A 26,632-nucleotide genomic window follows, 5' to 3' on the forward strand; every position below is an offset into this window, starting at 1 on the left:
TCTGGTACTTTCTTACTGAAAGCTTCCAACTGGGAGCTCCTACTTTATGTCTCTTCCATTGTGAGCATCTAGCTCTTCAGCTAAATCTTGTTAGTTCATTGTGTTCTTACATCAGTAAATCTGTCTTCAACAGGAGTATAACTGAAAGATGTTTTCTGGATCATCTAAATTTCAGTTTATGTTAAAAGGTAGAGGAAGGGAGGGTAATGGGCTGGGTATGGATCTGAAACTAACCACAAGCTAGGACTAGATAACAAACCGGAAAGAGATCATTTGCATCAACAAATGCAAATACTGGTACTTGCATCTGAGCAAAAAAGGTGGGATTTCCCTCATGCATTCAGTATTTATGAAGTGTTCTCTACATTGAGAACTGATGGGGAATGAGCAGTGGAGCAGACTGACACAGAACTTCCCCCAAATAAAATTGGTATGTGGTTCCTAAAACAAGGGAAAAGTAATACTCGGCAGGCAGGAAATACCATTCAGTTAGGTAACGTGATCTAATTAGCTGGTATCCTACCTTGCTGCTCAGCTTTAGTCAGGCTGGAAAAGCCAGGTATATGGGATGAAATAGTAAGCAGCTTTCCTGACGAATACTCAAAAGACCAAGAAAGAGGAGTCAGTGAATGTTGTTTTTTAAAAGTCAAATTTTTATTTCACTAAAGTTTTTTTTGTGGGGCTCAAACTCACAAACCCAAGATCAGGAGTCACATGCTCTTCCGACTGAGCCATCCAGGCAGCCCCCCGAAATAAACTTACTTTAAAACACCTTTAGATTTATATAAACACCTTGAAGATACCACAATTTCCATCCTCCCCACCCTTTCCCCTATTAACACCTTACATTAATATAGTACCTTTTTTTAAACAAATAACTGGTATTAATGCATGATTATTTTTTTTAAAGTCTTTATTTATTTATTTGACAGACAGAGATCACAAGTAGGCAGAGAGGCAGGCAGAGAGAGGAGGAGGAAGCAGGCCCCCTGCTGAGCAGAGAGCCCAATGTGGGGCTAGATCCCAGGACCCTGAGACCATGACCTAAGCTGAAGGCAGAGGCTTTAACCCACTGAGCCACCAGGTGCCACACAGTGCATGATAAAATAAAATCCTGTTCAGATTTTCTTAGTTTTTATGTAATTTCCTTTTTCTTTTCTAGGATCCGCCCCTAGGTAACATATTACATCTAGTAGTCCTATCTGCTTAGGCTGCACCAGTCTGTGATAGACAGTCTCTTAGACTTGACTTCTTTTTGGTGACTTTGACAGTTTTCAGAAGTACTGCTCAGATATTTTGTAGAATGTTTCTTGGTTGGGATTCTCATAATGAGACTGGAGTTATGTGATTTGGGGAGGAAGACCACAAAGATAAGATACCATTTTTATTATGTCATATGAAGGATACGTACTGTCAACATGACATTTCACTTGGGATGTTGACCTAGATCATCTGACTGAGGTCACATTTGTCAGATTTCTCCACTGTAAAATTACTCTTTTTTCCCCTCCTTTCCATACTGTTTTTGGAAGGAAGTCCCTATGTGCATCCCACACTTGTTAAAAGGTGGGGAGTTGTCCTCCATCTTCTAGATCCATAAATTATTTAGAATTCTGCCTGGGAGTCTTGTATCTTCTCCTCCATTTATTTATTTATTCAATCATTTATTTATATCAGCATGGACTCATGGCTATTTATTTTATATTTTGGGCTGTAATCCAAAACTGTTGTACTGCTCAAGTTGTTACAGGTTTGGCTGTATGGGAACTCTTTCTGTTAATTCTTATATCCCTTTGACAAATTCTCATCAGTACAGCATTTTGGGGTTTTTTTGGATGGTTAGCACTTGCTGGGGTGTCATTACTTATAGGCCCTCTCAACTGACAAAGCAAGAAAATATGTGTATGCTAATAACCCTTTCATACACACATATTTATGAATATTTCTATACATAACATGAATATTTCTATACATCTATATTAAACTAAATATGAGTTCATATTGATGTTGCCAACTCAGTTCAGTACCACATGGATCATGATCGCTTCTTCCCCTTGCTTTGGCATACACTCTAAATCCAGTAGTGAGAAGTCTGATTTTCACTTTCTGTGTCTTTAATTGTTCAGTTCCAGTAAACATGGAAGTGACATGAGAATTGTTAACCCAAGCTCCCATGGGAAATGACTTTATCAATTAGGGTATAGTGCTTACAGTTTCTTTTCCTTTTGGGCTTTTACCTTTAGTCTTATAGATTCCACTCACTTTCGCATGACTCATGTTAGCACCTTTCTCCATTCTAACCCACACTTCAGTAAGGTGGTTTCATACATTTGTAATATAGTTAAATTATTTTGTCATATTCATTTCATCTCAGGACCCCCTGGTTTCCTAAATGACTTTTTAAATTGCATACAGTAAGTTCACTCTAAAGTTCTGTCTTGATGAATGCATTGTGCTGTGTAGCTTCCATTCCTGTGTCCTTCAGAATAGTTCCACTGCTCTGAAAGATTTCGTTTGCTTCACTTACATCTTCTTTCCTCTTCCCAAACTTCTATCAATCATTGGTCTTTTTACCATCTCTGTAGTATAACCCTTTCCAGAGTGTCATACACTTGGAATCAAACAGTATGTAGCTTTTTATTTCACTTTTTATCACTGAATAATACTTCATTTGTGGAGGGACTGTAGTTTATCTACTTGTCTATTGAAGAACATCATCTTGACTGTGTTCAGTTTAGAGTGATTATGAATGGAACTGCTATACAGAATTGCTTGCAGCTTTTTGTATGGATATAAGTTTTCATATGAGTTGGGTGAATACCTGTGAGTACAACAATCAGACCATATGATAAAAGTATGTGAGCTTTTTAAATATCTTGTCTTTGCATTGTACATAGTTTCTTGGAGTGCAATAATCTCCCTTTCCCATTTTCTTTGCCTGTTCTCCCTCCAAGTCTCTTTTAACTGTTGATTCCAGGTCTTATTATCACTATAAAAGAGCTTATCTTTTTTTAATCTTTTTTGGGGGTAATTGAACCCTTTGATGATCTTTTCCATGTGCTTGTGATATTTTCAGTTAACTGTTGGTGAAAATAATCAGCTGCATCTAGTTTAATTTGTTTGTGCTTTCTGGAAGTATGGCAGAAATATATTTGGCAGCTGGCGTACACAGCCTATAGGTTGTTACAACTACTTTCTAAATAGGTTGTCTTGTTTTATTTTATAGTATTTTATAGTTGCTAAAATCCTGAAGGATTGCACTTTCCTCTTTAACCATCACCCTCAAGCAGTATGTTTTTTAAAATATATAATTGTATTTATTAATCTTAAGGTAAAAGATATTTATTTAAATCAGATTTATGTTTCTGTAAAGTGATAGTGTGTTTTGTTTCCTTCACAGCATTTATTCAGTCGGAGAGCATAATAGAAGTACTACGGTTTGATGATGGAGGGTTACTACAGGTAATTTTATTTTAAGTTGAAAAATTATCTGAGTGTCAAACCTTGAATTTTATCGGATTGTTATTTATCTTTAAAAAATATAACTGGTTTCTGTGAAATATATTTTATGAGCCTTATATGCAGATAATTCTGTAACAAAAACCTCCTTAGCTATATGAATTATCTTTTGAATTAATTATTTCTGGGGGTGGTTTGGGAGGTTACATGGGGAGAGTCAGATCAGGGGCAGTGGAACTGGTGGTTAGCTCTGTGAGTTTAGAACCAGTGAGTGAAGTACTCAGTTCAAATGTCAGACCTCAGAATATTTATCTGGAAGAAGACTTCTCTAAAATATAAGTTCGGTAGATATACATCTGTATCATCTTGCCATTTGCCATTCTAAGCCACATCTTTAAATATATTATACATAAAATTGGAAGGTATAATCTGGTGTCCTGCTTTTCAGACCTAGCACAGATATCCCACGAAGCCTCTTTTAGTCTCCCTAGCTAAAAATCAGTTCTGGAATTTCAGAGCTAAAAAAGAGAGTAAAGGCATCTTAACCACCCCTCTGATTTTTATGACTGAGATGTTTTCTTCCCTTCTTCCAAACTTTTATCATATTCTGTGCTTGTTTTATAATACTTACACTTTTGTAATTATAACGTGTGTTTTCAAGTACCATCTATTTGGTAGCATGACTCACAGTTGTCCCAAGGTTTGGTTTAAGAAAGGTGCCAAAGATCCCATTACTTTGTGGTAATGCTAGTATTAGAATTCTCGTCTTCTCATTCCAGGTGTGATTGTTTGTCTTTCTTTTATGTGATGCTTCCTATGATGTATTTATTTACTTAATTAAAACCAAGTACACAAGTTAAGCAGTTCTGAAAAGCTATTCCCTGTAGCTTGTAATAATGGTAGGAAACTGAAAGTTAGATTAAGACAATAGAGAAAAAATAATTGTGCTAGCAACCTCAAATAAGATTTCTGTTAGCATTTTATCATAGATTTAGATTTCAGACCATAAACCAGAGAGCACAAGAAAAAAAAGTGATGGGTTTTAAGGTTCTTTTTCTCTGACAATAAAGCAAGTAAGTGTTCTGAATAACTTTTTTCTTGCTTCCAAATTTTTAAATAAGCATATCATTCATACCTTTACATAAGAGATGTTGAAAAACACAACAGGCAGTGTCTACATGGTACTTCCAGAAAAGTGTACAGCTTTTTATATTGAAAAACTGAATAAAGACTTAAGATATATAATCTCAAATTTTGTAAAGCCACCGTACTAGAAAATGAGCTTAGTCTCTTTTTTCTAGTTCTTTAGTCTGTTGCAAGCTGAGAACTTAGAGAACCTATAGAGAACCTGAGAACTTAGAGAACCTATAGACTGTTTTAAATACCTCCCTTTAAGTGGTTTGCAGGATCTGGATAATAGGCAAATGAGGACTGAATTTCTGGAAAAATTCTCCTTTATTGGTTGATTGAAGAAGGACCCATGTTCTTTACGAATTAGACATCTAGGTTGCAAATGGTAATTCATTTTGAAAATTCTGGAGCTTGATTGGTGTTTTTGTCTGGGGAGGCTGTCCGCCCCTGTCTACATGGATTTAGCTGTGGAAGAACTGGTAGACTGCTATGTGCCTTGCTCATCCTCTTTGAGTTTTCAAAATGCTTGGGCAGGAGCTTGGTTAAGACCTCTCAAGAGTTCCCTAGCAAAGGTAATTTTAGGTAGGAGCAATGTTGAGGGTAGGTGGTACCAGTTGGTTACCTCAACCACAGTGAAACCTCACTAAGACTCCTGCAGTTCATCTAATGTCAAGATGCTATAGTGTATTATTTATCCCCAGGTAGCAGAATATAAGACCCTTTTGAATAGATACATGTAAATTGTTCATTTTAATATTGAAGAATATTTCCTAGGAACAACAGTTTCGATGTTTGACATAATGATTTCTAATGATAATTTATCAGTGGCTTAAACCATTTCTTTTTTTTTTTTTTTTTTTTTTTTTTTAAAGATTTTTTTTTTTTTTTTGACAGAGAGAAATCACAAGTAGATGGAGAGGCAGGCAGAGAGAGAGAGAGAGGGAAGCAGGCTCTCCGCTGAGCAGAGAGCCTGATGCGGGACTCGATCCCAGGACCCTGAGATCATGACCTGAGCCGAAGGCAGCGGCTTAACCCACTGAGCCACCCAGGCGCCCCGCTTAAACCATTTCTTAAACAACTCCTGGGTTTCAGCTTCCTGGGTTTCTTATGGTATGATTAGAACAGAAGTATTTACATGTAGCATTCCTATGGCAGAATATATTATCAAGGTTTTTCAAATTAAATTATAATTAAATCAGGGAAAGAGTCAAAGCAACAGCCTTGTATTGCATTATTTAAAATGAGCATTTTGCCTGAGACCATTCCTTCTCTGATCCTGAATTTTATGTTAAATTCATGCCACTTGGCTCATAGTAACTTTTTAAGCCCCGAAAATTAATTGATAATAAGTCCATAAAAATTGCCAAAGCTCACAAAAAATTTGCTAGAAACTTTGGATTTACCTTCCTTGTTTTTTAAAGATAAGGAAAATGAGGCTCATAGACACTAAATAATTTGCTCCCTATTCAATTACTAGTGCAGGATTCCAGCATTCAGTAAGTAACCAGCCTTTCTGCTTTCAGAGCTCTTTCCACAGCACCACGTATATGCAGTTCCTCCCAGTGCATTGCCTGGGTTACCACTAATAATATTGGGTTGTGATTAGAAATCACAGTAATCCTCTTAGCACATGTTTTCTGTAGTTGGTGCTTTGGCCATCGCCATTCCTGTTTGGCAGGGCTACTAAGATTTGGTATATAGAATATAGAAGGATAAATAATTCCTAAGAGGAACACAGACCCTGAGAATTCTGCTTGTCAGTAGAAGACTCTTCACCATAGGGGTTGCAGGTCAAGAAGTATCTCAAACTACCATTCCAACCCTAACTGATGTGAGTGGTTGCCTCTTCTTGACCCATTCCTTTGATCGATCATTATAAGATTGAATAACAAAAGATATACTTAAAAGCCTTAATCTGTTTCCTAATCTAAGTTTCTTATAAACAAATGAAGATAAAGCCCAAGGAAAAGGCTGGCTTTGTATTTTCCTTTTCCTTTCATCTCTTTTCCTTTCCTCCCCACCTTCCTCTTCCTCTCCCCTCCTCCCCTCCCCTCCCCTTCCTTCTCCTCTCCTCTCCTCTCCTCTCCTTCCCTTTCACTGGTCAAGAAACAGAAATATTCTTTTCATTGTATGCTCATTGGTCGTTCTCATAACCTATAGGCACCTATTATCTCTGCTCACTACCTAACTTTCAGGTACCTAAGGCAGGATTAGCTAGAACTCCTGTTTTTTAAGTACTTGCTGGAGTCTCAGCTAGTTCATTAATTGGCCCCAAATTTCAGTGCTAATAAGGGGTCCAAGAAGAATAAGAAGCAATTTTGATTCTAAAGCTCTTAACATTTAATACTTTCCATTGGTCTATTGCCTAAAGGTTAAGTAACAAGGTTGCCTTAGAAGGAGGAGATAAATTCCTAATTGCTGTGCTTAGAAGATAGTTCAGGTCTAAGAGATCTTTTCATACATACATAATAGATCACAGATTCCACTTCGTTGTGCCCCTAGTATTTCAGCTACAGGACCATGGTTAGTCAGCCAGAGTTGTTCATTTATAGAAATAACTCTTTTCCCAGTCTTCTCAGAGGAAGGTTGGGGAAAAGATTATGGAAAGTTTGTCTACTATTCTGTGTCAGGTTGGTTGGGAAAGGACTATGGAGACCTTCCTTAACCAGACAATTATTTGCAACATACCAAAACACTCAATAGAATAAGCAAGTGAGCATGTAGTTTGGTTGTTCTTGGGTGAGCTTACATTTAAAAGATAATCATAATTTTTAAAGATAGCCATAGTAAAACTTAACAGTTGTAAAGAGGTTATTGGGAATAACTTGAGCCCCTAAACAAGTTTTTTTAGTTTCTGTAACTAAAAGGAGTTAGGGTTGAAGCCATTGGAAACTGCATTCTAGAAAATGAATTAGGTTTATTCTAGATGTAGGCAGGTATAAATGGTTCTAAGTACACAGTTAGGGATCCTATATTGAGTCTTCCTGCAAGGAGTATAAAGACATCTAAGAATTTGATTAATTTCTTTTTCTTTAATTAAGGTGTTTGTCGTGAGGTATAATTCATATATACATGCATAAAATATGGGGTTTTTTTTGCAAAGCAAACATCTATTTATAATCATCACCCCAGTTAAAAATTAAAAACATGCCAACACTCTCATAAGTTCCCACCTGAAGCTCTCTCTAAGTCACTGTCCCCAAGATTTGGTTATAATCCTGAAGTATATGATAATTTCTTTCCCTAGAAGTCTTAACTATCTAAGCATGGTGTCTCTAAACACTATAGTTCATCTGTTTTTGGAGTTCATACCATTTGTATTCTTTTTTTGTTCAGCTTTTTGTTAGTGTTAAGTTTCAAAGATTCTCTGTGCTGTTGAGTGTGACTGTGGTTATTCATTTTCCTTGCTGAATAGTATTGCATTATTTGAATATGGCCCAATTTACATATAATTTATGCTGTTATGGACATTTCACTTGTTACCGATTTGGGCTATTATAAATAAATGGTGTCTCTTGGTGAACATATGCATTTCTGGTAGAGTTGAGTGTAATGCTGGGATATAGGTTATGAATCTTCTATTTTAGAATGTAATGCCATATGTTTTTCCAAAGTGCTTGTTCCAGCTTATAGTTCCATCATCAGGAAGTGTTCTGCAGTACTTCATATGTTTTTTTAAAGTATTCTGAAGAGTGAGTGATAGTATCTTATTGTACTTTTAATTTGCATTTCTCTGATTCCTAATAAGGTGGAGTAATTTTTCATGTTTATTTGACCATTTGGATATCTTTTGTGAAATCTCAGTTAAATCTTTTGCCCTGTTTAACTCTTGGGTTGCATGTCTTTTTTCCTCTTGTGTGATAGGAGTTCTTTTTAAATCTGGTACAATTCTGGTTATATATATTAGAAGTATCTTCTGCTTCGTGGATTACCTTTCTACACATAATGTGACTTTGATAAACAGAAATTCTTACTTTTAATTAATTTTAATGTAGTTTAAACTCTATTTTCCATTACAGTTTATACTTTTTCTGTACTGTTAAGAAAATATTTTCCTATCCAAGGTCATAAAAATATTCTCCTGTATTACTGTATAAAATACAGATATTTATTGTTTTGCCTTTCATAATTATAGCTGTAATTCTAACTGTAATTCTAGCTGTAATTCTAAATTGACTTTGTTATTGGTGTGAGGTCATAGTTTTATTTCTCATATAGATATTGACTTGTCCCAGTACCTTCATTGTTCCCCAATATTTTCTTTCCCCAGTATTCTTCAGTGACACTTTATTCATAAGTTAAGGATCCATGTATGCATGAATCTATTTCTGGGCTCGGTTGCCTTTTCTCTTTTATAAAAGTAGAAATTCATATGGGCCAACATAAAATACAGAAATGTACTTGTTTTTTATACATTGACTATTACTGCAAACTAGCTAAATTACTAGTTGTTTCTAAAAACTTATCTGTAGATGCTCTGGACTAGGTCCACAAACTATCATAGTCTTAAGTTAATAACATTGTATTTCCAACTTTACTGTCCTTTTAGTTTTTAATTCTTTCTCTTGCTTCACTTTACTGGCTATAGTCATTATGATGTTGAATATAAGTGGTATTTAGTGTGTATCTTTGACCCTACTTTGATACCTCGTCTCAGAGATAAAACCTCCAGCATTTCATTAAGTATGTTGTTTAGTATAGTTTTTCTCCACCCCAATAGATACTCTTTATCATATGTGTCAGTTGGGGTTCTCAGCAAGATCTTGAGGTAGAGTCAGAGAAGTACTAGGGATTTACTTGAGGGCAATAGGAGCAAAAGATAATAAAATTTACTAAAAACAAATTAGAACTAGAATTCTATCCCCAGTGAAAAATACTCTTCACATGTAAAGAGAAAATAACAAGAAAAAGCAAACCCTAGGAAAATCTGATGTCCAGAGTTATTATGTTATTAGATTCGCATGTCCGGTTTTCAACAGAAAAAATAACCATTGATACCAAAAAAAAAAAAAATGTGAAAATGTGACCCATTCATGGAGGAAAAAATAATCGGGATAGAAAAAATTAAAAAGAACCAAACAGGAATACTGAATTGAAAAAATTTATTAGAAGGGTTCAAAAGCAGATTTTTTTCAAGCAGAAGAATGAATAAGCAAACAAGATGTGTTATTTGGAATTATCTAGGAGGAAGAACAATCAATTTTTTTTAATGCCTGTTTTTATGTCTGTTAATATTTAGGTGTATGTTTGGTGCTTAAATATTTACAGTTGTTATTGCTCAGGTTATCATAACCTGAGCTGAAATTAAGCCAGATTCTTAACCAAGTGAGCCACCCAGTGCCCCTACATATTTTCATTTTTAATGTTCTTTATCTTTTGTATGTTTGAGCTGCTGAGACCATTTCAGCCTGAAGAATATTATTCTCCATTATTGCCTTTGGTGCAAATCTTCTGGTGACAAATTCTCTACAATCTTGTCTGTCTGAAAATGTCTTTATTTTTTCTCTTGTTAGAGTGTTTCATCATTATGTAGAGTCCTTCTTTGTCTCTTGTTAGTCTCTGTTTTAAAGTCCATTTTTTTGGGATAAAAGTGAGCTACCTTAGCTTTCTTTTAATTTCATTTTGCCTGGTACATACTGTTCCATCTCTTTTTACTTTCATTCTACATATGTGTTTAGGTATGAAATGAGTCTCCTGTAGACAGCATATAGGTGGGTCTTCTTTTATCATCCATTCCATCACCCTGTGTCTTTTGATTGAAGCACTTAATGGATTTGTATTCAAAATAATTATTGTTAGATTTGTACTTATTGCCATTTTGTTAACTTGTTTTATGGTAGTTTTTATAGTTCTGTCTTCCTTTCTTCTTATGCTCTTTTCCCTTGCTTAATGGCTTTCTTTAGTGATATGCTTCAATTCCTTCCTTTTAATTTCTTGCATATCTAATACAGGTTTTTGATTTGTAGTTTCTATTAGGTTAATGTACATGCCTTATGCAAATGGAAGTCAATATTAAGTTGATGATCAATTAAGTTTGAATTGATTCTAGAAGCACTAAATTTTTACCCCTCATACCCACATCCTGTGTATATAATGCCATGCTCTCCATCCTTTTATTTTGTGTATCCTTTGACTCATTTTTATATATGTAGTTGATTTTGCTGTTTTTGTGCTTCAGTGTCTGTACTGTTTCTGTAAGTGATGAATCTACTCTTTTATTATGTTTGCATTTACCTGTGAAATTTTTTCTTTTTAAAACTCTTCTGATTATGGCCTTTTCTTTTCAGAGAATTCCCTTTGCTGTTTCTTGGCAGACTGGTTTAGTGGCAATGAACTTCTCTAAGTTTTGTCTGGGAAACTCTCTTTCTATTCTGAATGATAGCTTTGCTGGGTCAGGTATTTTCTGTTGCAGGTTTTTTCCCTTCAGCACTTTTAAGATGTTATGCCACTCTCTTATGACCTGCTGAAAAATCAGCTAACAGCTTTATGGGGTTCCCCCTGGGTGTACTGTTTTCTCTTGCTGCTTTTAAAATTCTCTCTTTGGGCGCCTGCGTGGCTCAGTGGGTTAAAGCCTCTGCTTTCAGCTCAGGTCATGATCCCAGGGTCCTGGGTTCGAGCCCCGCTTCTGGCTAACTGCTCAGCAGTGAGCCTGCTTCCCCTCCTCTCTCTCTGCCTGCCTTTCTGCCTACTTGTGATCTCTGTCTGTCAAATAAATAAAATCTTTAAAAAATAAATAAATAAAATAAAATTATCTTTATCACTGTTTTTTTTCCCCCTTTTAATTATTATGTATCTTAGTGTGGACTTCCTTGGGTTGATTTTGTTGGGGATTCTCTATGCCTCCTAGATCTAGATTTCTGTTTCCTTCCCCAGAGTCAGGAAATTTTCAGCTATTATTTCTTCAAATAAAGTTCTTGCCCCCTTTTCTCTTTCTTTCCTCAGATCCCTGTAATGCAGTTGTTCTTAATTCCCCCAACCTCATCTCATTTTTTACTGTTCTTTTTTCTTTTTGCTGTTTCAGGTTGTTGCTTTCTGTTTACTCTGTCTTACAGCTCACTGATCTGTTCTGCCTCCTTTAATATGCTGTTGATTCCTTCTAATGTATTTTTAATTTTAGTTATTGAGTTCTTCATCTCTGATTGGTTCTTTTTATATTTTCTGTCCCTTTGTTAAAGGTCTCATTGAGATCCTTCACTGTTTTCTCAAGTGCAGTAAGTATCTTTATGACCATTATTTTGAATTCTTAGGTCTATTGCGTATCTCTATTTCATGTATGCCTTTTGGTGTTTTTGTCTTGTTCCTTCATTTGGGACATATTCCTGTGTCCTCATTGTGTCTAACCCTGTGTTTATTTCTTTGTATTAAGAAAAATCATCCGTTTTCCAATTTTGAAAGTAGCCCTCAGAAGAAGAGTTCCTTGGTGCAGTGACCCATGTTCACCAGAACCAGGTGCTCTAGGGGTGTATCCTGTGTGGGTTGTATGTGCCCTACTGTTGTGGCTAAGCTGTGTTTGCTTTTAGTCCAGTCAGCTACAATTGCCTACTTTACCTGTTTGGGCCACAGTTTGGTCCCTGTGCTGTTAAGGGGCCAGTCTGGGGCTACCTTGCACTTGTAGCTGGGTAGTATCTAGTGGTCAGACCAGATGCCTGCCCACAGGCCATTTCCCCGGTCTATAGTTACATGGAACTACAGTGCTGTCTCATGGTGTCCCCTGAGAGATTTTTGTTGGTGGACAGGGTTGGCAGTCAGATCAAGTGTGTACTCCCAGTTCACATGCTGGGGCTGCAGTTAAACTGGTATGTGTGGTTATCTCCCCCCTTTACTCAAAGCAGAAATTACTTTGGAGTGGTAGTGGTCCCTTCCAGGACAACATGCTGGAAGTGACAGAGCAGGAGCCACTTTGAAGGCACTCTTACCAAGTAGGGCAGGTTGGATGGGGCAGATCTGCAGGAAAAAAAGATCTGTGTGGTACACAGTCTTAGCAATTAGGGTGTTTTAACTGGCTCCCACAGGTATCCTGCTATTTGGGAGGGTGGGGGAAAGTTCTTTGTTCTTAGAGAAGTCTTCTAATGATCCCAGCTCCTCCAGCACATGTTCTGAATATATAATCACTTTCACATATACCCCACAGGCTTTTCAAACTGCTGCTTCTATGAACTATCTCCATGGGATTGTCTTGTTTTCTCTTTAAAGGCAGGGACTCAGCCTCCTAAGGCCCCCTGGCTCTCCCAGAACTAAGCCCACTGATTTTAAAAGTAACCAGAGTTAAGCTCCACTGATTGTAAAACTTGTAAATTTAAGCCCCACTGGTTTTTAAAGCCACATGTTATGTGGTTGCATCTTAGGGTAGGTCCTCTTGTCTGGGGTGCCTGTTGTGGAGTTTGCTCCTAACATTTCCACATGCTTGTGGTGTTTCTCCTGTTTGTGGTTAGCCTTGCAGGCAGATTGATTCCTGACCACGTTTCTTGCCCTCTACCCTTTTCAGTGTGGCCTCTTCTCTACAATTAACTGTGACAAGTCTGTTCTTCTAGTCTTCACATTGTTTTCTTATTTAGTTATACTCTTGTAGCTGTTCTCTAGGTGTGTCTGTGGGAAAGAGGTGAGGTTAGGATCCTCCTACTCTACCATCTTCCCAGAAGTCCTCAATAGTTTTTTTAAGATAGATATCATACAGAGTATCATCTCCAATCACAAGAAGATGAAATTAGAAATCAGTAACAGAAGGAAAACTGAAAAATTCACATATTTGTGGAAATTACACAAGGGAAATTAGAAACTATAGAGAGATGAATGAAAATGAAAACACAACATACCAAAAAACTATGCAATACACCAAAAGCAGTGGTAAGGAGGAAATTTATAGCTGTAAATGCTGATGTTAGAAAAAAAGATCTCAAATCAATAACCTAACTTTACAACTTAAGGAACTACAAAAATAAGAATAAGCTAACCCCAAAGGTAGTAAAAGGAAAGAAGTAGTAAAGATTAGAACAGAGATAAATGAGCTAGAGAATATGAGAAATAGAGGAAATAAACGAAACCAAAAATTGCTTTTTTGAAAAACAACCAACAATGTTGACAAAGTCTTACCTATGTGGATTAAGAATGAAAAGTGGCCAAATTACTAAATTCAGAGATGAAAGTGGGGACGTCACTACTGATCATACAGAAATAAAAAGAATTATAGGAGAGTACTGTGAACATTTGTACACCAACAAACTGTGTAGCCTCAATTAAATGGACAAATTCTAAGAAACACAATACCTACCAAGATTGAGTCATAAAGAAATAGAAAATCTGAAGAGACCTGTAAGAAGAGTCAATCAGTAATCCAAAATCTCCCAACAAAAAAAACTTGCACCTGATGGCTTCATTGGTGAATTCCACCAAACATTTGAAAAACTCCCAATCCTTCCCTATACTTTTCCAAAAAATTTAGGAGGAAGAAAACATTTCATAATTCCAGCATTACTCTGATAACAAAGCCAATGACAGGACAATGAAGGAAAAGTACAGACAATATCCCTTACGAAAACTGATGCAAAGTCCTCAACAAAAGACTAGCAAACTGAATGTAACCACTTACAAAAAGGATGATATACTGTGTCAAAGCATTGAAGCAATTCAGGGATCCACCAACAGATATACGGATAAACAAAAGGAAGTTTATAAATATAATAGAACACATATCAATCTTAAAAAGGTAGGAAAACCTGACATATGGTATACCATGAGTGAATCTTAAGGACATACACCAAGTGAAATAAGTCAGTTACAAAAAGATAAATACTGTATGGTTCTACTTATGCAAAGTACTTAGACTAGTCAAAATTGTAGAGACAAAGTAAGAATGGTGCATGCCAGGCCTGGAAGGAGGAGGGACTAGAAAGTTGTTTAGTGGGTACAGAGTTTGAAGTTTGCAAGAAGAAAGGAGTTTTAGTGATAGATGGTAGTGACAGTTGCCCAACACTGCAAATGTTATTTAATGTCACTGAGCTGTACAATTAAAAATAGTTAAGGTGGGGCACCTGGGTGGCTCAGTCATTAAACGCCTGCCTTCAGCCAGGTTGTGATCCCAAGTTTCTGGGATCGAGTCCCACATGGGCTCCCTGATCAGCAGGAAGCCTCCTTCTCCCTCTTTACTCCCCACTTCCCTCTCTTGCTGTGTCTCTTTCTGTCAAATGAATAAAGAAAAAATTTTTTAATGGTAAGTTTTACATTATGTGTATTTTACTACAATAAAAAAGGAAAAAAACACAAAAATTTGGTAGCAGGCTAGACTTGGCTTATGGACTATTGATTATCAACCACTGTTCTAAATTTTCTTGGGAATGGCCTTACTGTTTTCTTGAGATAAAGGAAGAGGGAGCTGTGGTTTTGACATACACAGAATTATAAAAGCATTCATCTCTCTTTTAAGAAAGTGGTTCTATTACAAAAGAAATACATGCTTGTAAAAAATATGGAAAATTTGGAAAAATAATAAATAAGTAATATTTATTGGATATTGCCAAGTGCCAGGTACTCTTTTAATTCTTAAATACATGATCATTTTTTCAGAGGAGATATTAAAGAATAGAGAGTTTAAGTAACTTAACCCAGTAAGTGACTAGTAAGTGGTAGAGCTAGAATTCAATACCACACTTTTGGACTCTAAAGCACAAGTTCTAAACCACTGTACTCTAGAGTGGGAACTTGGGAGTTATCCTTGTATTCCAATACCCAAATGTAGTACATGTTAATAGTTTTATTTATTGATTTTCCATGATTTTCATTGTGGACATAGCTTTGATTTCTCATTCTGCATCATCAAGTTTTACAGTATAACGACTGATTTCATTGCGCAGAGCAGTGATTTCTCATCATGTCAAGTTAATTGCTTGTTGGAGGTGGGGAAATGTTTGGGACACTAGAAGGCCCTCAGTAGAGACTAACATCTGTACAGCTCTTCACAGTTGACAGGAAGCCTTCTCACATATTCCCAGGGTTACTTGGCTAGTAAGAGCAGAGTTGGTATTTGAACACGGGTTCTTTGGTTTTGTTTTTGTTTTTTACTTCCAATTCTGAGTCTTCTCAGAACTATCTGCTCTCTGTCTCATGCCCATTTTTGACTCTGTACTCTCTTCACATTACCATTTCATACCCTCTGTTTTAAAGATAAATGGTACCAAAAAAGCTAAGTAGCTGGCTCAAAAATAGCCTTAAAAACTGAGAACAAAGAACATCAAAAGATATTAAAATGGTATTAAAATATACAGACATCTCTCACAGCTTATACAAAAACTAGCTCATAAATGATTGTAGACTTCAATATAAAACTACGCAAAAATATATAAAACTATAAAACTCGTATTTTTATCATTTTATTTTTTTAAAGATTTTATTTATTTGAGAGAGAGAGAGTGAGAAACAGCCTGAGAGGGGAGAGGATCAGAGGGAGAAGCAGGTTCCCCACTGAGCCAGGAGCCCAATGCAGGACTCGATCCCCGGACTCTGGAATCGTCACCTGAGCCAAAGGCAGTCGCTTAACCAATTGAGCCACCCAGGCACCCCCAAACTATAAAACTTTTAGAAAAAAGCATTGGAGAAAAGCTTCAGGATAGAGGGCTAGCAGAGTACTTGACACCAGACTTGATACCAGAAGTACAATCCATAAAGGAAAAATTTGTAAATTAAAAGCTTGCTCTGCCAGAAACCATGTGAAAAAGATAAAAAGCCAGAATATAGACTAAGAGAAAATATTTGCTAACCATATACCTGACAAAGGACCTAGTTTATAGAATTTATCAGGAACTCTCAAAACTCAATAATAAAACCCAGTCAGGAATCAGCAAAAGACATGACCAGACATTTCACTGAAAAGGATGTACAGATGGCAGAAAGGGCATTTGAAAACTGCTCAACCATATTACCCACCCAGAAAATACAGATTAAAACCTAACCTCACAAATTTTTTCCATTTTTTTATTAGTGTTGTAACCCTTATCTGTGTGCTTTTTCTCTTCTCTTTTGGGGGGTAGGAGCATTTACCCTGTTTTTGCCCATTGTTTGTCAGCATTTCTGCATCATTTTGTATTAGGTATTTACAGTTTATAGTTGGCCTTTAGTTTTCTAACACAATCCTTTAGTCTTTTTAAAAAATAGATGAGTTTATCTCATTTAATCATACTGTATACATATTTATTCCATCTAATTTTTATCTTTTCTTTGTTGTTTTCTCTTGATTTAGGAGCTTAATTTTCAGATGTACGTTTTAAATATGTTTAAACCTTTATTTCTCAAATTACTTCGAAAATAAAATCATATCTATTGTGCTCTTTCTCTTTTAATTCTTAGGGTGTTTTGTTGGCATGTGCTGAGATTTTTATTCTTGTTTATTATGATTAAATGATTTTTCTATTTTGTGGCTTACACTTTAAAAACAACATTTACTTTCTGCTTTTCTAATCTTATTTCCACAGTTCCTTTGCCATGACCATCTGCCTATCTTTCACAAGACAGCTTCCTCATTTGCAATTCTTCATGAGTAATCTTGTTGGCCAGATTGTCTTCATGAAGAATTTTTCCCCCTTAAGAAAGTGTACATGGGTGATAAACTTTGAGTTCCCTTTTAGTCAGCTTCACTTAAGAACCACAGTGTTGCATGTTCTAGAATTCTTAGGTTGCATTCTTTATTGAAGTATGAGTGACCCACAATAAACTATATGTGTTTAAAGTGTACAGTTTGAAGAGTTTAAATATTTATACACTTGTGAAATCATCACTGCAGTCAAAGTAACATATCCATCACACCCAAAAGTTTACTTGTGACCCTTGGTAATCCCCTCACCCTCCATTTCTAGGCAGTTGCAATCACTATTCTGCTGTCACTATCATTTTATACTATAAACCATTTTATATAAATGCATTCACACAGAATGTACTTTGGTGGGGGTGGGGGGGTGTCTGACTCAGCATAATTATTTTGTGATTCATCTATGTTGTATCATCAGTTTATTCTTTTTTTATGCTCAAATGTTATTTTTTGCTCTTTTATTATGAAATGAAAAAGAAATGTTTAAGGAAACAAGAAACTTTCCCAGTCTTCATTCTTTTTTTATTGCTGAGTAGTATTCCATTGTGTAGATATACCACTATGCATTTATCCATTCACTTTTTAATGGAAATTTGGGTTGTCCCAGTATTGACCTGGTATAAACATGCTATGAAGATAAAACTGCTGTAACCATTCTTGTGCACATGCTTTTCTTGTGTTTATCTTGGGTAAATCTCTAGGAGTGGAGAGCCATCATCATATGGTAGGGGTGTGTTTAACTTTGTAAAAAATTGCTAAGCTTTTTCTAGAGTGGTAGTTCTATTTTACATTCCCACTGACAATGTATGGAAGTTGTAGTTTTTCTACATTCTCTCCAACTCTTAGTGTGTTTTCAATTTTGGACATTATAATAGGTGTGTAGTATGTCATTTGCTTTTCCTTAATAACATACTGAGCATCTTTTCATGTGCTTAACTGACATTTTTACTATTGCTTATTTTTAAAAATGGTGTTGTTTTTATAAATTTGTATTCACAAGTTATATGTTCAGTATGCAAGTCTTTCATCAAATATGTGATTGCAAATATCCTCTCAATATACAGTTTGCTTTTTCATTTTCATAACAGTGTCTTTTGGTGAGCATATTTTAAAAATTTTTTGGAGTCTAGTCTGTCAGTTTTTTTGTTTTGTTTTGTTTTTTTACAGTTAGTTGCCTTTGTCCTGTTCATGAAATCTTTGTTTCCAGGATTGCAAAGATAATCTCCTATGTATTCTTGTTGAAACTGTATAATTAGTTTTTATGCTTGAAACTATAAGTATAAAAGTAATTTGAGTACATGGTGTGACATAAGGATAAAGGCTCAGTTTTCCTTTGCATAGGTTTGTCCTGTTGTTCCAGCACCATTTGCTGACAAGATAAAGGTTTCTGCCATGAACTAACTCTATTGATTCCTTTGTTGAAAATCAAATGACTATACATGTGTAAGTCCATTTTTGGACTTTCTCCAGTTCCTTGATCTGTTTGTCTTATCTTTATGGCAGCTCACTGTCATCATTACTGTAACTTTTTAAAAAATATAGTAAAATATATGTAACATAAAAATTACAGTTTTAACCATTTTAATTTTATATAGTTCAGTGACACTGAATACATTCATGTTTGTTTTTACATCACTACCATCCAGCTCCAGGACTTTTTCATTATCCCAAACTGAAACTGCTCTGTGCTCACTAAACAATAACTCCTCATTCCCTTCACGCTAACCCTTAACAACCACCATTCTACTTCCTATCTCTATTAGCTTGACTATTCTAAGTACTTCATATAAATAGGATCATGTAATCTTTGTCTTTCTGTGACTGGTTTATTTCATTTAGTATAGACTTTGTCTTCAAGGTTTATCCATGTTGTAGCATATGTCAGAATTTTCTTCCTTTTTTAAAAGACTAAATAATGCTCTGTTGTACATAAAAACCACATGTTATTTGTCCATTTATCCATTGGTAGATATTTGTGTTACTTCCACACTTTATTGTAGACGGTACTGTAATGAACATGGATATCTACATATTTATTTGAGTCCCTGCTTTCTGCTTTCAATTCTTTTGGGTATATGCCCAGAAGTAGAATTGCTGGATCATGTGGTAATTCTGTATTTAATTTTTTGAGGAACAACCATACCATTTTCCACCATAGCACCACATTTTACATTCCCATTAACAGTGCACAAGGATAGCAATTTCTCCACAACCTTTCCAGCACTTGTTATTTTCTGGCTTTTTGATAGTAGCTATCCTGATGGGAGTGAAGTGGTATCTTATTATAGTTTTGATTTGCATTTCCCTAATAGTGATGTTGAACATCTTTTCATGAGACCATTGGCCATTTGTATATTTCTTTGGAGAAATGTCTATCAAGGCTTGCACTGCCCCACTTTAAGATTTATTATTTTAGAGAGCAAGTATGTAAGCAGGCGAGGGGCAGAGAGAAAGGGAGAGAGAGAATCTCTGGCAGACTCCATGCTGAGTGGAATCCAATGCAGGGCCCAGTCTCGGGACCCTGAGATCATGACCTAAGTCAAAATCAAGAATCAGACACCTGACCTACTGAGCTGCCCAGGCCCCCACCCACCCATTTTTAAATCAGGTTTGTTTATTTGCTATTTATCAATAACAAAATTTAATTTTAGTGCTTCTTTATATATTTATATATTAACCTTTTATCAAATATATAACTTTTTCTCCCACAAGAAAAAATTGGGGGGGGCTCTAGGAATCTCAGTTAAGTGTCTGCCTTTGGCTCAGGTCATGATCTTAGGGTCCTAAGATTGAGTCCTATGTCAGGTTCCCTCTCCTCCTGCCCCCCCTCGTTTGTGCTTTCTCTCTCTCTCTCAAATAAATAAATACATTCTTTAAAAAATTTTTTTTACAATGAAAAGTTAAACATATTTTTAAGTTTAGAAAATAAGAGTTAAGAATGAATACCCATTTACTGAGATAGATTATTAACATTTTGTCGTATTTGCTTATATACACACATACTTCCATGCAAGTCATATGCTGAAACATTTTAAAGGATTTTTTTTAATTTATTTATTTGACAGATAGAGATCACAAGTAGGCAGAGAGGCAGGCAGAGAGAGAGGAGGAAGCAGGCTCTCCGCTGAGCAGAGAACCCGATGTGGGGCTCGATCCCAGGACCCTGGGATCATGACCTGAGCCGAAGGCAGAGGCTTTAACCCACTGAGCCACCCAGGCACCCAAAATTTTAAAGAAAATTACAGATATCCTGACACTTCACCTTCACCTATGGTTTCACTTTCAAACACTAAGGATATTTTCCCACATCTGTCATATTTCTTCCTTATACAGTCTCCAAAAATACCATTGCAAAATAATATATATTAATGGGGAAAATAATGCCACAACTCTTCTGCTTTTTCTAATTACCACCTAGAAGCTAACCTTTTGGGATAAGTTCACTGATGGTATTCCTTAGAGTTTTGGCATTTTCTCACATACCGTTATTAAGAACTTACCTTCCTCAATTGTCTACCAATTTCTTGCTTTCTGTCTTATTCTCCTCTCCTCCATCCTCTCTACACTGCCACCAGAATGGTGTCTTAAATTAAATCAGATCATGTCTGTCTCTGTCTCTCTTACTCCTTCAGATCCCTTGTAATACATACAGAGTAGATCAAATTTCAAACTTCTTACCATGGCTTCTTACCAGGACTCAGCATAGTCTAGCCCCTGTCCAGCCCTCCAAACTCATTTTCTACTTTTCTTCCCCCTGTCCCTCTGAGCTCCATCCAAATAGACCTTCTGTCTATTCTGAAGTCAGATCTGTGTGCCTGTTGTTTTTTCCACCACTACACAGCCCTGTTTCCACACACAGCTTTTTTACACTTAATCACATTCAGTGTAGATATGATTTCTTCAGACAGGCCTTCCCTCATGATACACTGAAACACATCACCTATTTATTCTCTTTCACAGTACCTTTCCAACATTTTCATAGCTCTTTTATATTTATTTAGGTTGTTTTTAAGATTTTATTTATTTATTTGAGAGAGCAAGAGAGTGTGCGCACAGAGGGAGAGGGAGAGGGAAAAGCAGACTCCCTGCTGAGCAGGGAGCCCAATACAGGGCTCAATTCCAGGACCCTCAGATCATGATTTGAGCTGAAGGTAGATACTTAATCAACTGAGCCACCCAGGTGCTCCTATATTTATTTAGTTTTAAAATGGCTCTGCCCCCACACCCTTGAGCTCCATGGCAGCAGGAGCCATTATCCACCAGCACCAGCCACACAGTTGGTAAGCAGTGAACATTGAGAGGCACAGCTGGCCTCCCAAAGTGATTGCATAGCGGCCTCTTCTCACAGGATGTATTGGTTTAGCAAACTCTTAAAAATCTCATAACTCTGTATTCTTTTCATGTGTGTTTAAAATTTAATCCCAAATTATTCTCTCATTTGAATTATGTAATGTGACATATCATTTCCTGTGATTTAAGGATTGGGTTTAACCTGAAAATCTAAGTGAGTATATGATCAAAGTGGAAACTGCTGTATATTTTGGATGTTCTGTTTGTCTGTAGTAGAAAGGTTTCAGTATTTTTTCATTGTTTTCTTCCTTTCACAGACTGAGACAACACTTGGACTCAGTTCGTATCAACAGAAAAGGTAAGGAATATATGTATATTTTATAACATAAAATTGTATGTATTTAATAAGATACTAACATAATTTCAGTTCCTTTTGGGGTGTTCCAGCAATACTGTCCTCCTCTTGCACCACCCTTTTTGGTGAAGAGGAAAAAGCAAATTATAAGTCACATTATATTATGAATTTCAAGTGTGGAAAACCAGGTTGAGGTCTGAATTTGCAGGTGAAGTATCATATAGTCTTTCTCCCCATCATAACAGGAGGATCAGCTTTATAACTCCCTAGTAATTTCCCCTGGCTATTGCTACCTATTGTGGACTGACTGTTCCTGCCCTTAGTTACCATAAGGTGTCTGCCTACAGAGCTGTGAAACCTAAGTCACTGAAAGAGACCCCTTTTGAACGCAGCTTCTCTGTGAAAACAAACAAGGGAATTGTTTTGCCCTTAGGTATTATGAAAATAGGTACATGCATATGAATTTGAAGATGTCTTTCTCACATCCAAATTCTTTGGTCTTTTGGTAGCTTCTCACACCTAAAGGGAGACAATATAAACAGAAAGTTACTATCCTGATGAACCTCCATACCCAGTGAGGGTCTGTACGCGGTATTTAAAGGAGAATGAGAGCTGTGAATTGAATATCCTTGAATGTTCTTGGCCTAGTAAAATGCAGTTTTCATCAGCAAAGAACTTTATTCTAAAAGAGAAGTAGCACATACTCAGAGTAAGACAATTAAAACTCGACTTCATTAATAATGAAACTCCTTCATTCACTGGTTTTGCTTTTTCACTTAGATCTACAGTAACATGACCCTACTTCCTCATTGTTCTGTTCGTCTGCCTAATTTTCTATGCCCTGTTGAGACCTGCTTTACCCATGAACCCTACCCAAAAGAAACACCTACTGCCTACACGAAGATGTAGACTTCCCCGCTCTCGTATTGTAAAGCCTAATGCCACCCTTCTACCCCTTTACCCCTTCGCAAATATTTTTGGGACTGGGGTGGATTATTTCCAGCATAATCCATGTCTAGCCTGATGCCACCTTGGCTAGACCATCTGAGAACCCTAGAACCCCCGAATCCTCTAGAGCTAAACTTTTTGGAAGAAAGGCACACCTGTTATTTTGTGCTACTTTCTTGTTACTTTATTCCAGCAGTTAGGAAATTAGCTATGAAATTATATTGGCTACATTTATGAAGATGAGGTTATTCATCCATGATCAAGATTTGGCTTTAAGTTATTTTCCTAGTATAATGAAGAATTTACATCAATACATAATTATATTCTGATCTCATGTTCCACTTATCTGTGATCCACATCTGCCTAACAAACTAGCCCAGTATACTGGCATAGAGCAATCATTTTATTATGCTGTCAGACTCTGTAAGCCAGGAGTTTAGACAGAGCACAGCAGAGACAGCTTGTCTGTGCTTCATGGTGATGGGGGCCTCAGCTGGGGAGACTCCAGAGCTAGAGGCATGTTCACTCGCATGCTGATGTTAGTTTGTTACCTGGAATTCAGCTAGGCTGTCACCTAGAATGCCTGCATTTGGGCCCTTCTGTGTGGTCTGTTCACAAAGACTTGTTTGGGCTCCCTCACAGTATGATAGCTGGATTTCAAGAGTGAACATCCCAAAGAGAGCCAGTAAAAGCTGTATCACTTTTTTTTGACCTTCACTCTGAAGTCGTAATAGTGTTACCTCTGTTGGCTGCTGCTGTTCAACCGGTCACTTAGGTTGGTCTTGATTTAAGGCATGGGGGAGGGGAGAAAGATGTGGAGATGGGAAATTGAGTGAGGGGAATGATGAATATTCAATGATTTACAGATACTTTTTAAAACCATCGCACTTCACTTTTTTTTTTTTCCTAAGATCATTGAATTCATTAAACTACTGGGTTCAAATTGGAATGCATATGCTATGGGTATGAACCTGGATTAGGTACTAAACATACGTTTGAGCCCAGGCTACTGTCACAAAATAGCACATAGACTGAGTGGCTTAAACATTTTTTTCCTCACAGTTTTGGAGACCAGAAGTCCAAGATCAAGATGCCAGCAGATTGGTTCCCCAGTGAAGGCTTTGTCCTTGGCTTACAGATAGCTGCTGTGTCTCCCTTTTATCCTCAAATGGCAAAGAGGGAGAATGGAAGCAAGCTCTCTGGTGTCATTTCTTTTAAAGGCACTAATGCTATCATGAAGGCCTCATTCTTGTGACCTTCTCTAAACCTAATTACCTCTCAAAGCCTATCCTATCGGAGGGTTAGGGCATCAACATGCAAATTTGGTGGGGGATACAATTCAATTCATAACAATATACAGGCTTAAATTTAGAGTTTGAACCTAATATCAGCTAACAAAAAACTAAACTAAAGGGCTATATTTTTGACTCACCCTTAATAAGTTATTTTAAAAACATATATATGACATGGAAAAGCAAATAAAGGCTCCACACTTACAAGAACATAATCAGAACGTAGCTTGCACACGTTTAGCTGGTTTTTTTAACGTGTGGCTCAGCGCTGCACAAAGTAAACACTGCCAGAGCTCTCATTTAAGAAAGAATAACTTAAATAAAATTGCATATGCAAAATAAAATGTGAATGAAAATATAAGTGTGCAGTTGTGTAACAACAGAAGTTGTAAATAAGATGTGTAGTTGTAAACACAACAGAAATTATAATTTTTTTCAGTTTAAAAAACTATTCTGTAAAAATGTCAGCATTTGGGTTTGGGTCTCAAAATTTGACTAAGGTGAAAGTTATAGGATTTCAAAGGATTCTAAGTACAGGAGACCCTAATAGGTAGTGTTATTGAGCCCCTTGTTTGACACACGAGGAAGCTGAGACCCTTAGAACCAAGGAATATGCTTGCAGTGAAAGCAGCACAGTTTCAGTTAGAATTCATCATCTTCTGATTGCCAAGCTATGTTGTGTTCACTCTGACTATGTGCACAGCAAGTATGTAGTCCTTCTGTATTCCCTGGATTTTCTTTTTCAGCCAGTATTCCTAGAGGTTTCTGAAAGTATCTGTTCAGTGCTGAGACTGTGTGTGTAGCCCCTGCCTTTAGGTGTCTTATAGGGCAATGAAGACATCCCTTCTGATGAGGTCATAGAGCACAGGTGTTAAAGTGACAAAACACAGCCTACTGTGTGGGGAAAAAAACACACTTGAAAAGGATGTCATAAAGGGTTGTAGGGATCAAGGTACAGAAGACACAGGCATTCCCTTCACTTGCATCATCAAACTGATCCACAAGGCCCAAGGCATAGCTGAGGTGAAGGCTGGCTTCTGACCCCAGAGCCTGATCCACCTCTGGAGATTACTGCCTCTACCAGTATCCCCTTGCGGCATGGCCAGTGTCCACTGAGCATTAGATTGCTGGGAGGCACACTTTGTCTTTTGAACTTCTCTCGTCTTTTCTACATCAATTTCTCACTGTTGGTGCTCCCCAGATGTATAAGCCACATGCTGCCTGCCTCCTGGCTTTATTAGTAAGCCAGTAGATTCTGCCCCTGCTTTCTTAAAATTCCTGTATGTGATCTTGGATCAAATCTCATTCTTTAAGTGAAACTTCACCTGCCCCAGGGAAATTTGTAACATGAAAAGCTCAGCTAATAGAATGATTCTGTACCTAGTGGATTGTATAGCAGTACAATGGTAGATGCTAGCCTCCGGCTACCTATTCTTTCTCCCCAGCCTTTTCCTCTCCTTCCTCCCCCCCACCACCCACCCTTATCATCTGTGTTAGTTCTGGGGACAGGTTTGGCTCCATGGGCTTTTAGGATATTCTGCAAGGGAATGAACTGCTGCTGTCATGACCTCAGAATTGTGGGAAGTAAAACCATGGAAAACACAATTTTCCAGGATCCCCTTTTCCTATTCCTCTCCTTTGTTCTGGCTCACCACTTCTGATTTGTTTTAATATGATTATCAGTTACGTGACAGTATTTTGTTTACAATGATAGAATGGTAGAGGATGTGCAGATAGTGTTCCATCAGTGTTTATTTGAGTTGAACACCAAAATATTATAATAAATACCAGTAATGGTTGAGTATTTTGTGACATGAGGCCATCTTTCATGGTTGACTTTTCCTGGGAGTGTGGAGCCTGTGGTGGAAGATGAGGAGTCAAAAGTCCTGAGTTCTCTGTTCACCGTCTGTGGGGCCTGGAAAGCAGCTACTTCACTGCTCTGAGCACAACTTTCATTGGCAAACTGGGGAGGATGATTTCTCTGCCTGGTATATCTTACAGATGATAATAAGGTTATGTACTTATATAAAGTTGTTGTGAGGATCAAATGAGAAGTTTTATCTGGCCAACTGTAGTTTGCGAACTTTAAAATGTTATATGAATGTAAGTTGTGGTTGTGTGATCATTTATTTGCTCAGTCACTCAGCAAACGTTTGCTGGGATCTTCGGATATGCCAGGCTTTGTTGTAAGACCTGGTGACTTAGTAGTTGTATTTATTATCTCTCGCCTTGTAATAAACTACCCCCAAACCTAGCAGCTTCAGACAGCAAGCATATATCATCTTCCTGTTTCTGGGAATGAGTAATTTGGAAGCACCTCAGTGAAGTAGTTGTGGCTCAGGATCCCTCCTGAGATGGCAGTTGAGGTATCAACCCACATCTGAAGGCCTGGGCCAGCTAGATCCTCTTCAAGATGGCTCACTCATGTAACTCTTGGCAAAAAGCCTTAGTTTTGGAGGCGCCTGAGTGGCTCAGTGGGTTAAGCCTCTGCCTTTGGCTCAGGTCATGATCTCGGGGTCCTGGGATCGAGCCCCACATTGGGCTCTGCTTGACAGGGAGCCTGCTTCCCCCTTCCTCTCTGCC

At 37.1% G+C, this 26,632-nt stretch overlaps 1 protein-coding gene across 1 annotated transcript in view; it reads left to right on the forward strand.

Moving 5' to 3' along the window:
- Nucleotides 1-26,632, forward strand: part of TMEM131 (transmembrane protein 131) — a 209,122-nt gene that overhangs the window by 51,118 nt on the left and 131,372 nt on the right. Inside the window, exons 2-3 of the mRNA XM_059406161.1 lie at nucleotides 3,401-3,462; nucleotides 21,772-21,812. Coding sequence (XP_059262144.1) covers nucleotides 3,401-3,462; nucleotides 21,772-21,812 — 103 coding nt within the window. The remainder of the gene's footprint in view (nucleotides 1-3,400; nucleotides 3,463-21,771; nucleotides 21,813-26,632) is intronic.

This window comes from Mustela nigripes, chromosome 7 (genome assembly GCF_022355385.1).
Source record: "Mustela nigripes isolate SB6536 chromosome 7, MUSNIG.SB6536, whole genome shotgun sequence".
Taxonomy (NCBI): domain Eukaryota; kingdom Metazoa; phylum Chordata; class Mammalia; order Carnivora; family Mustelidae; genus Mustela; species Mustela nigripes.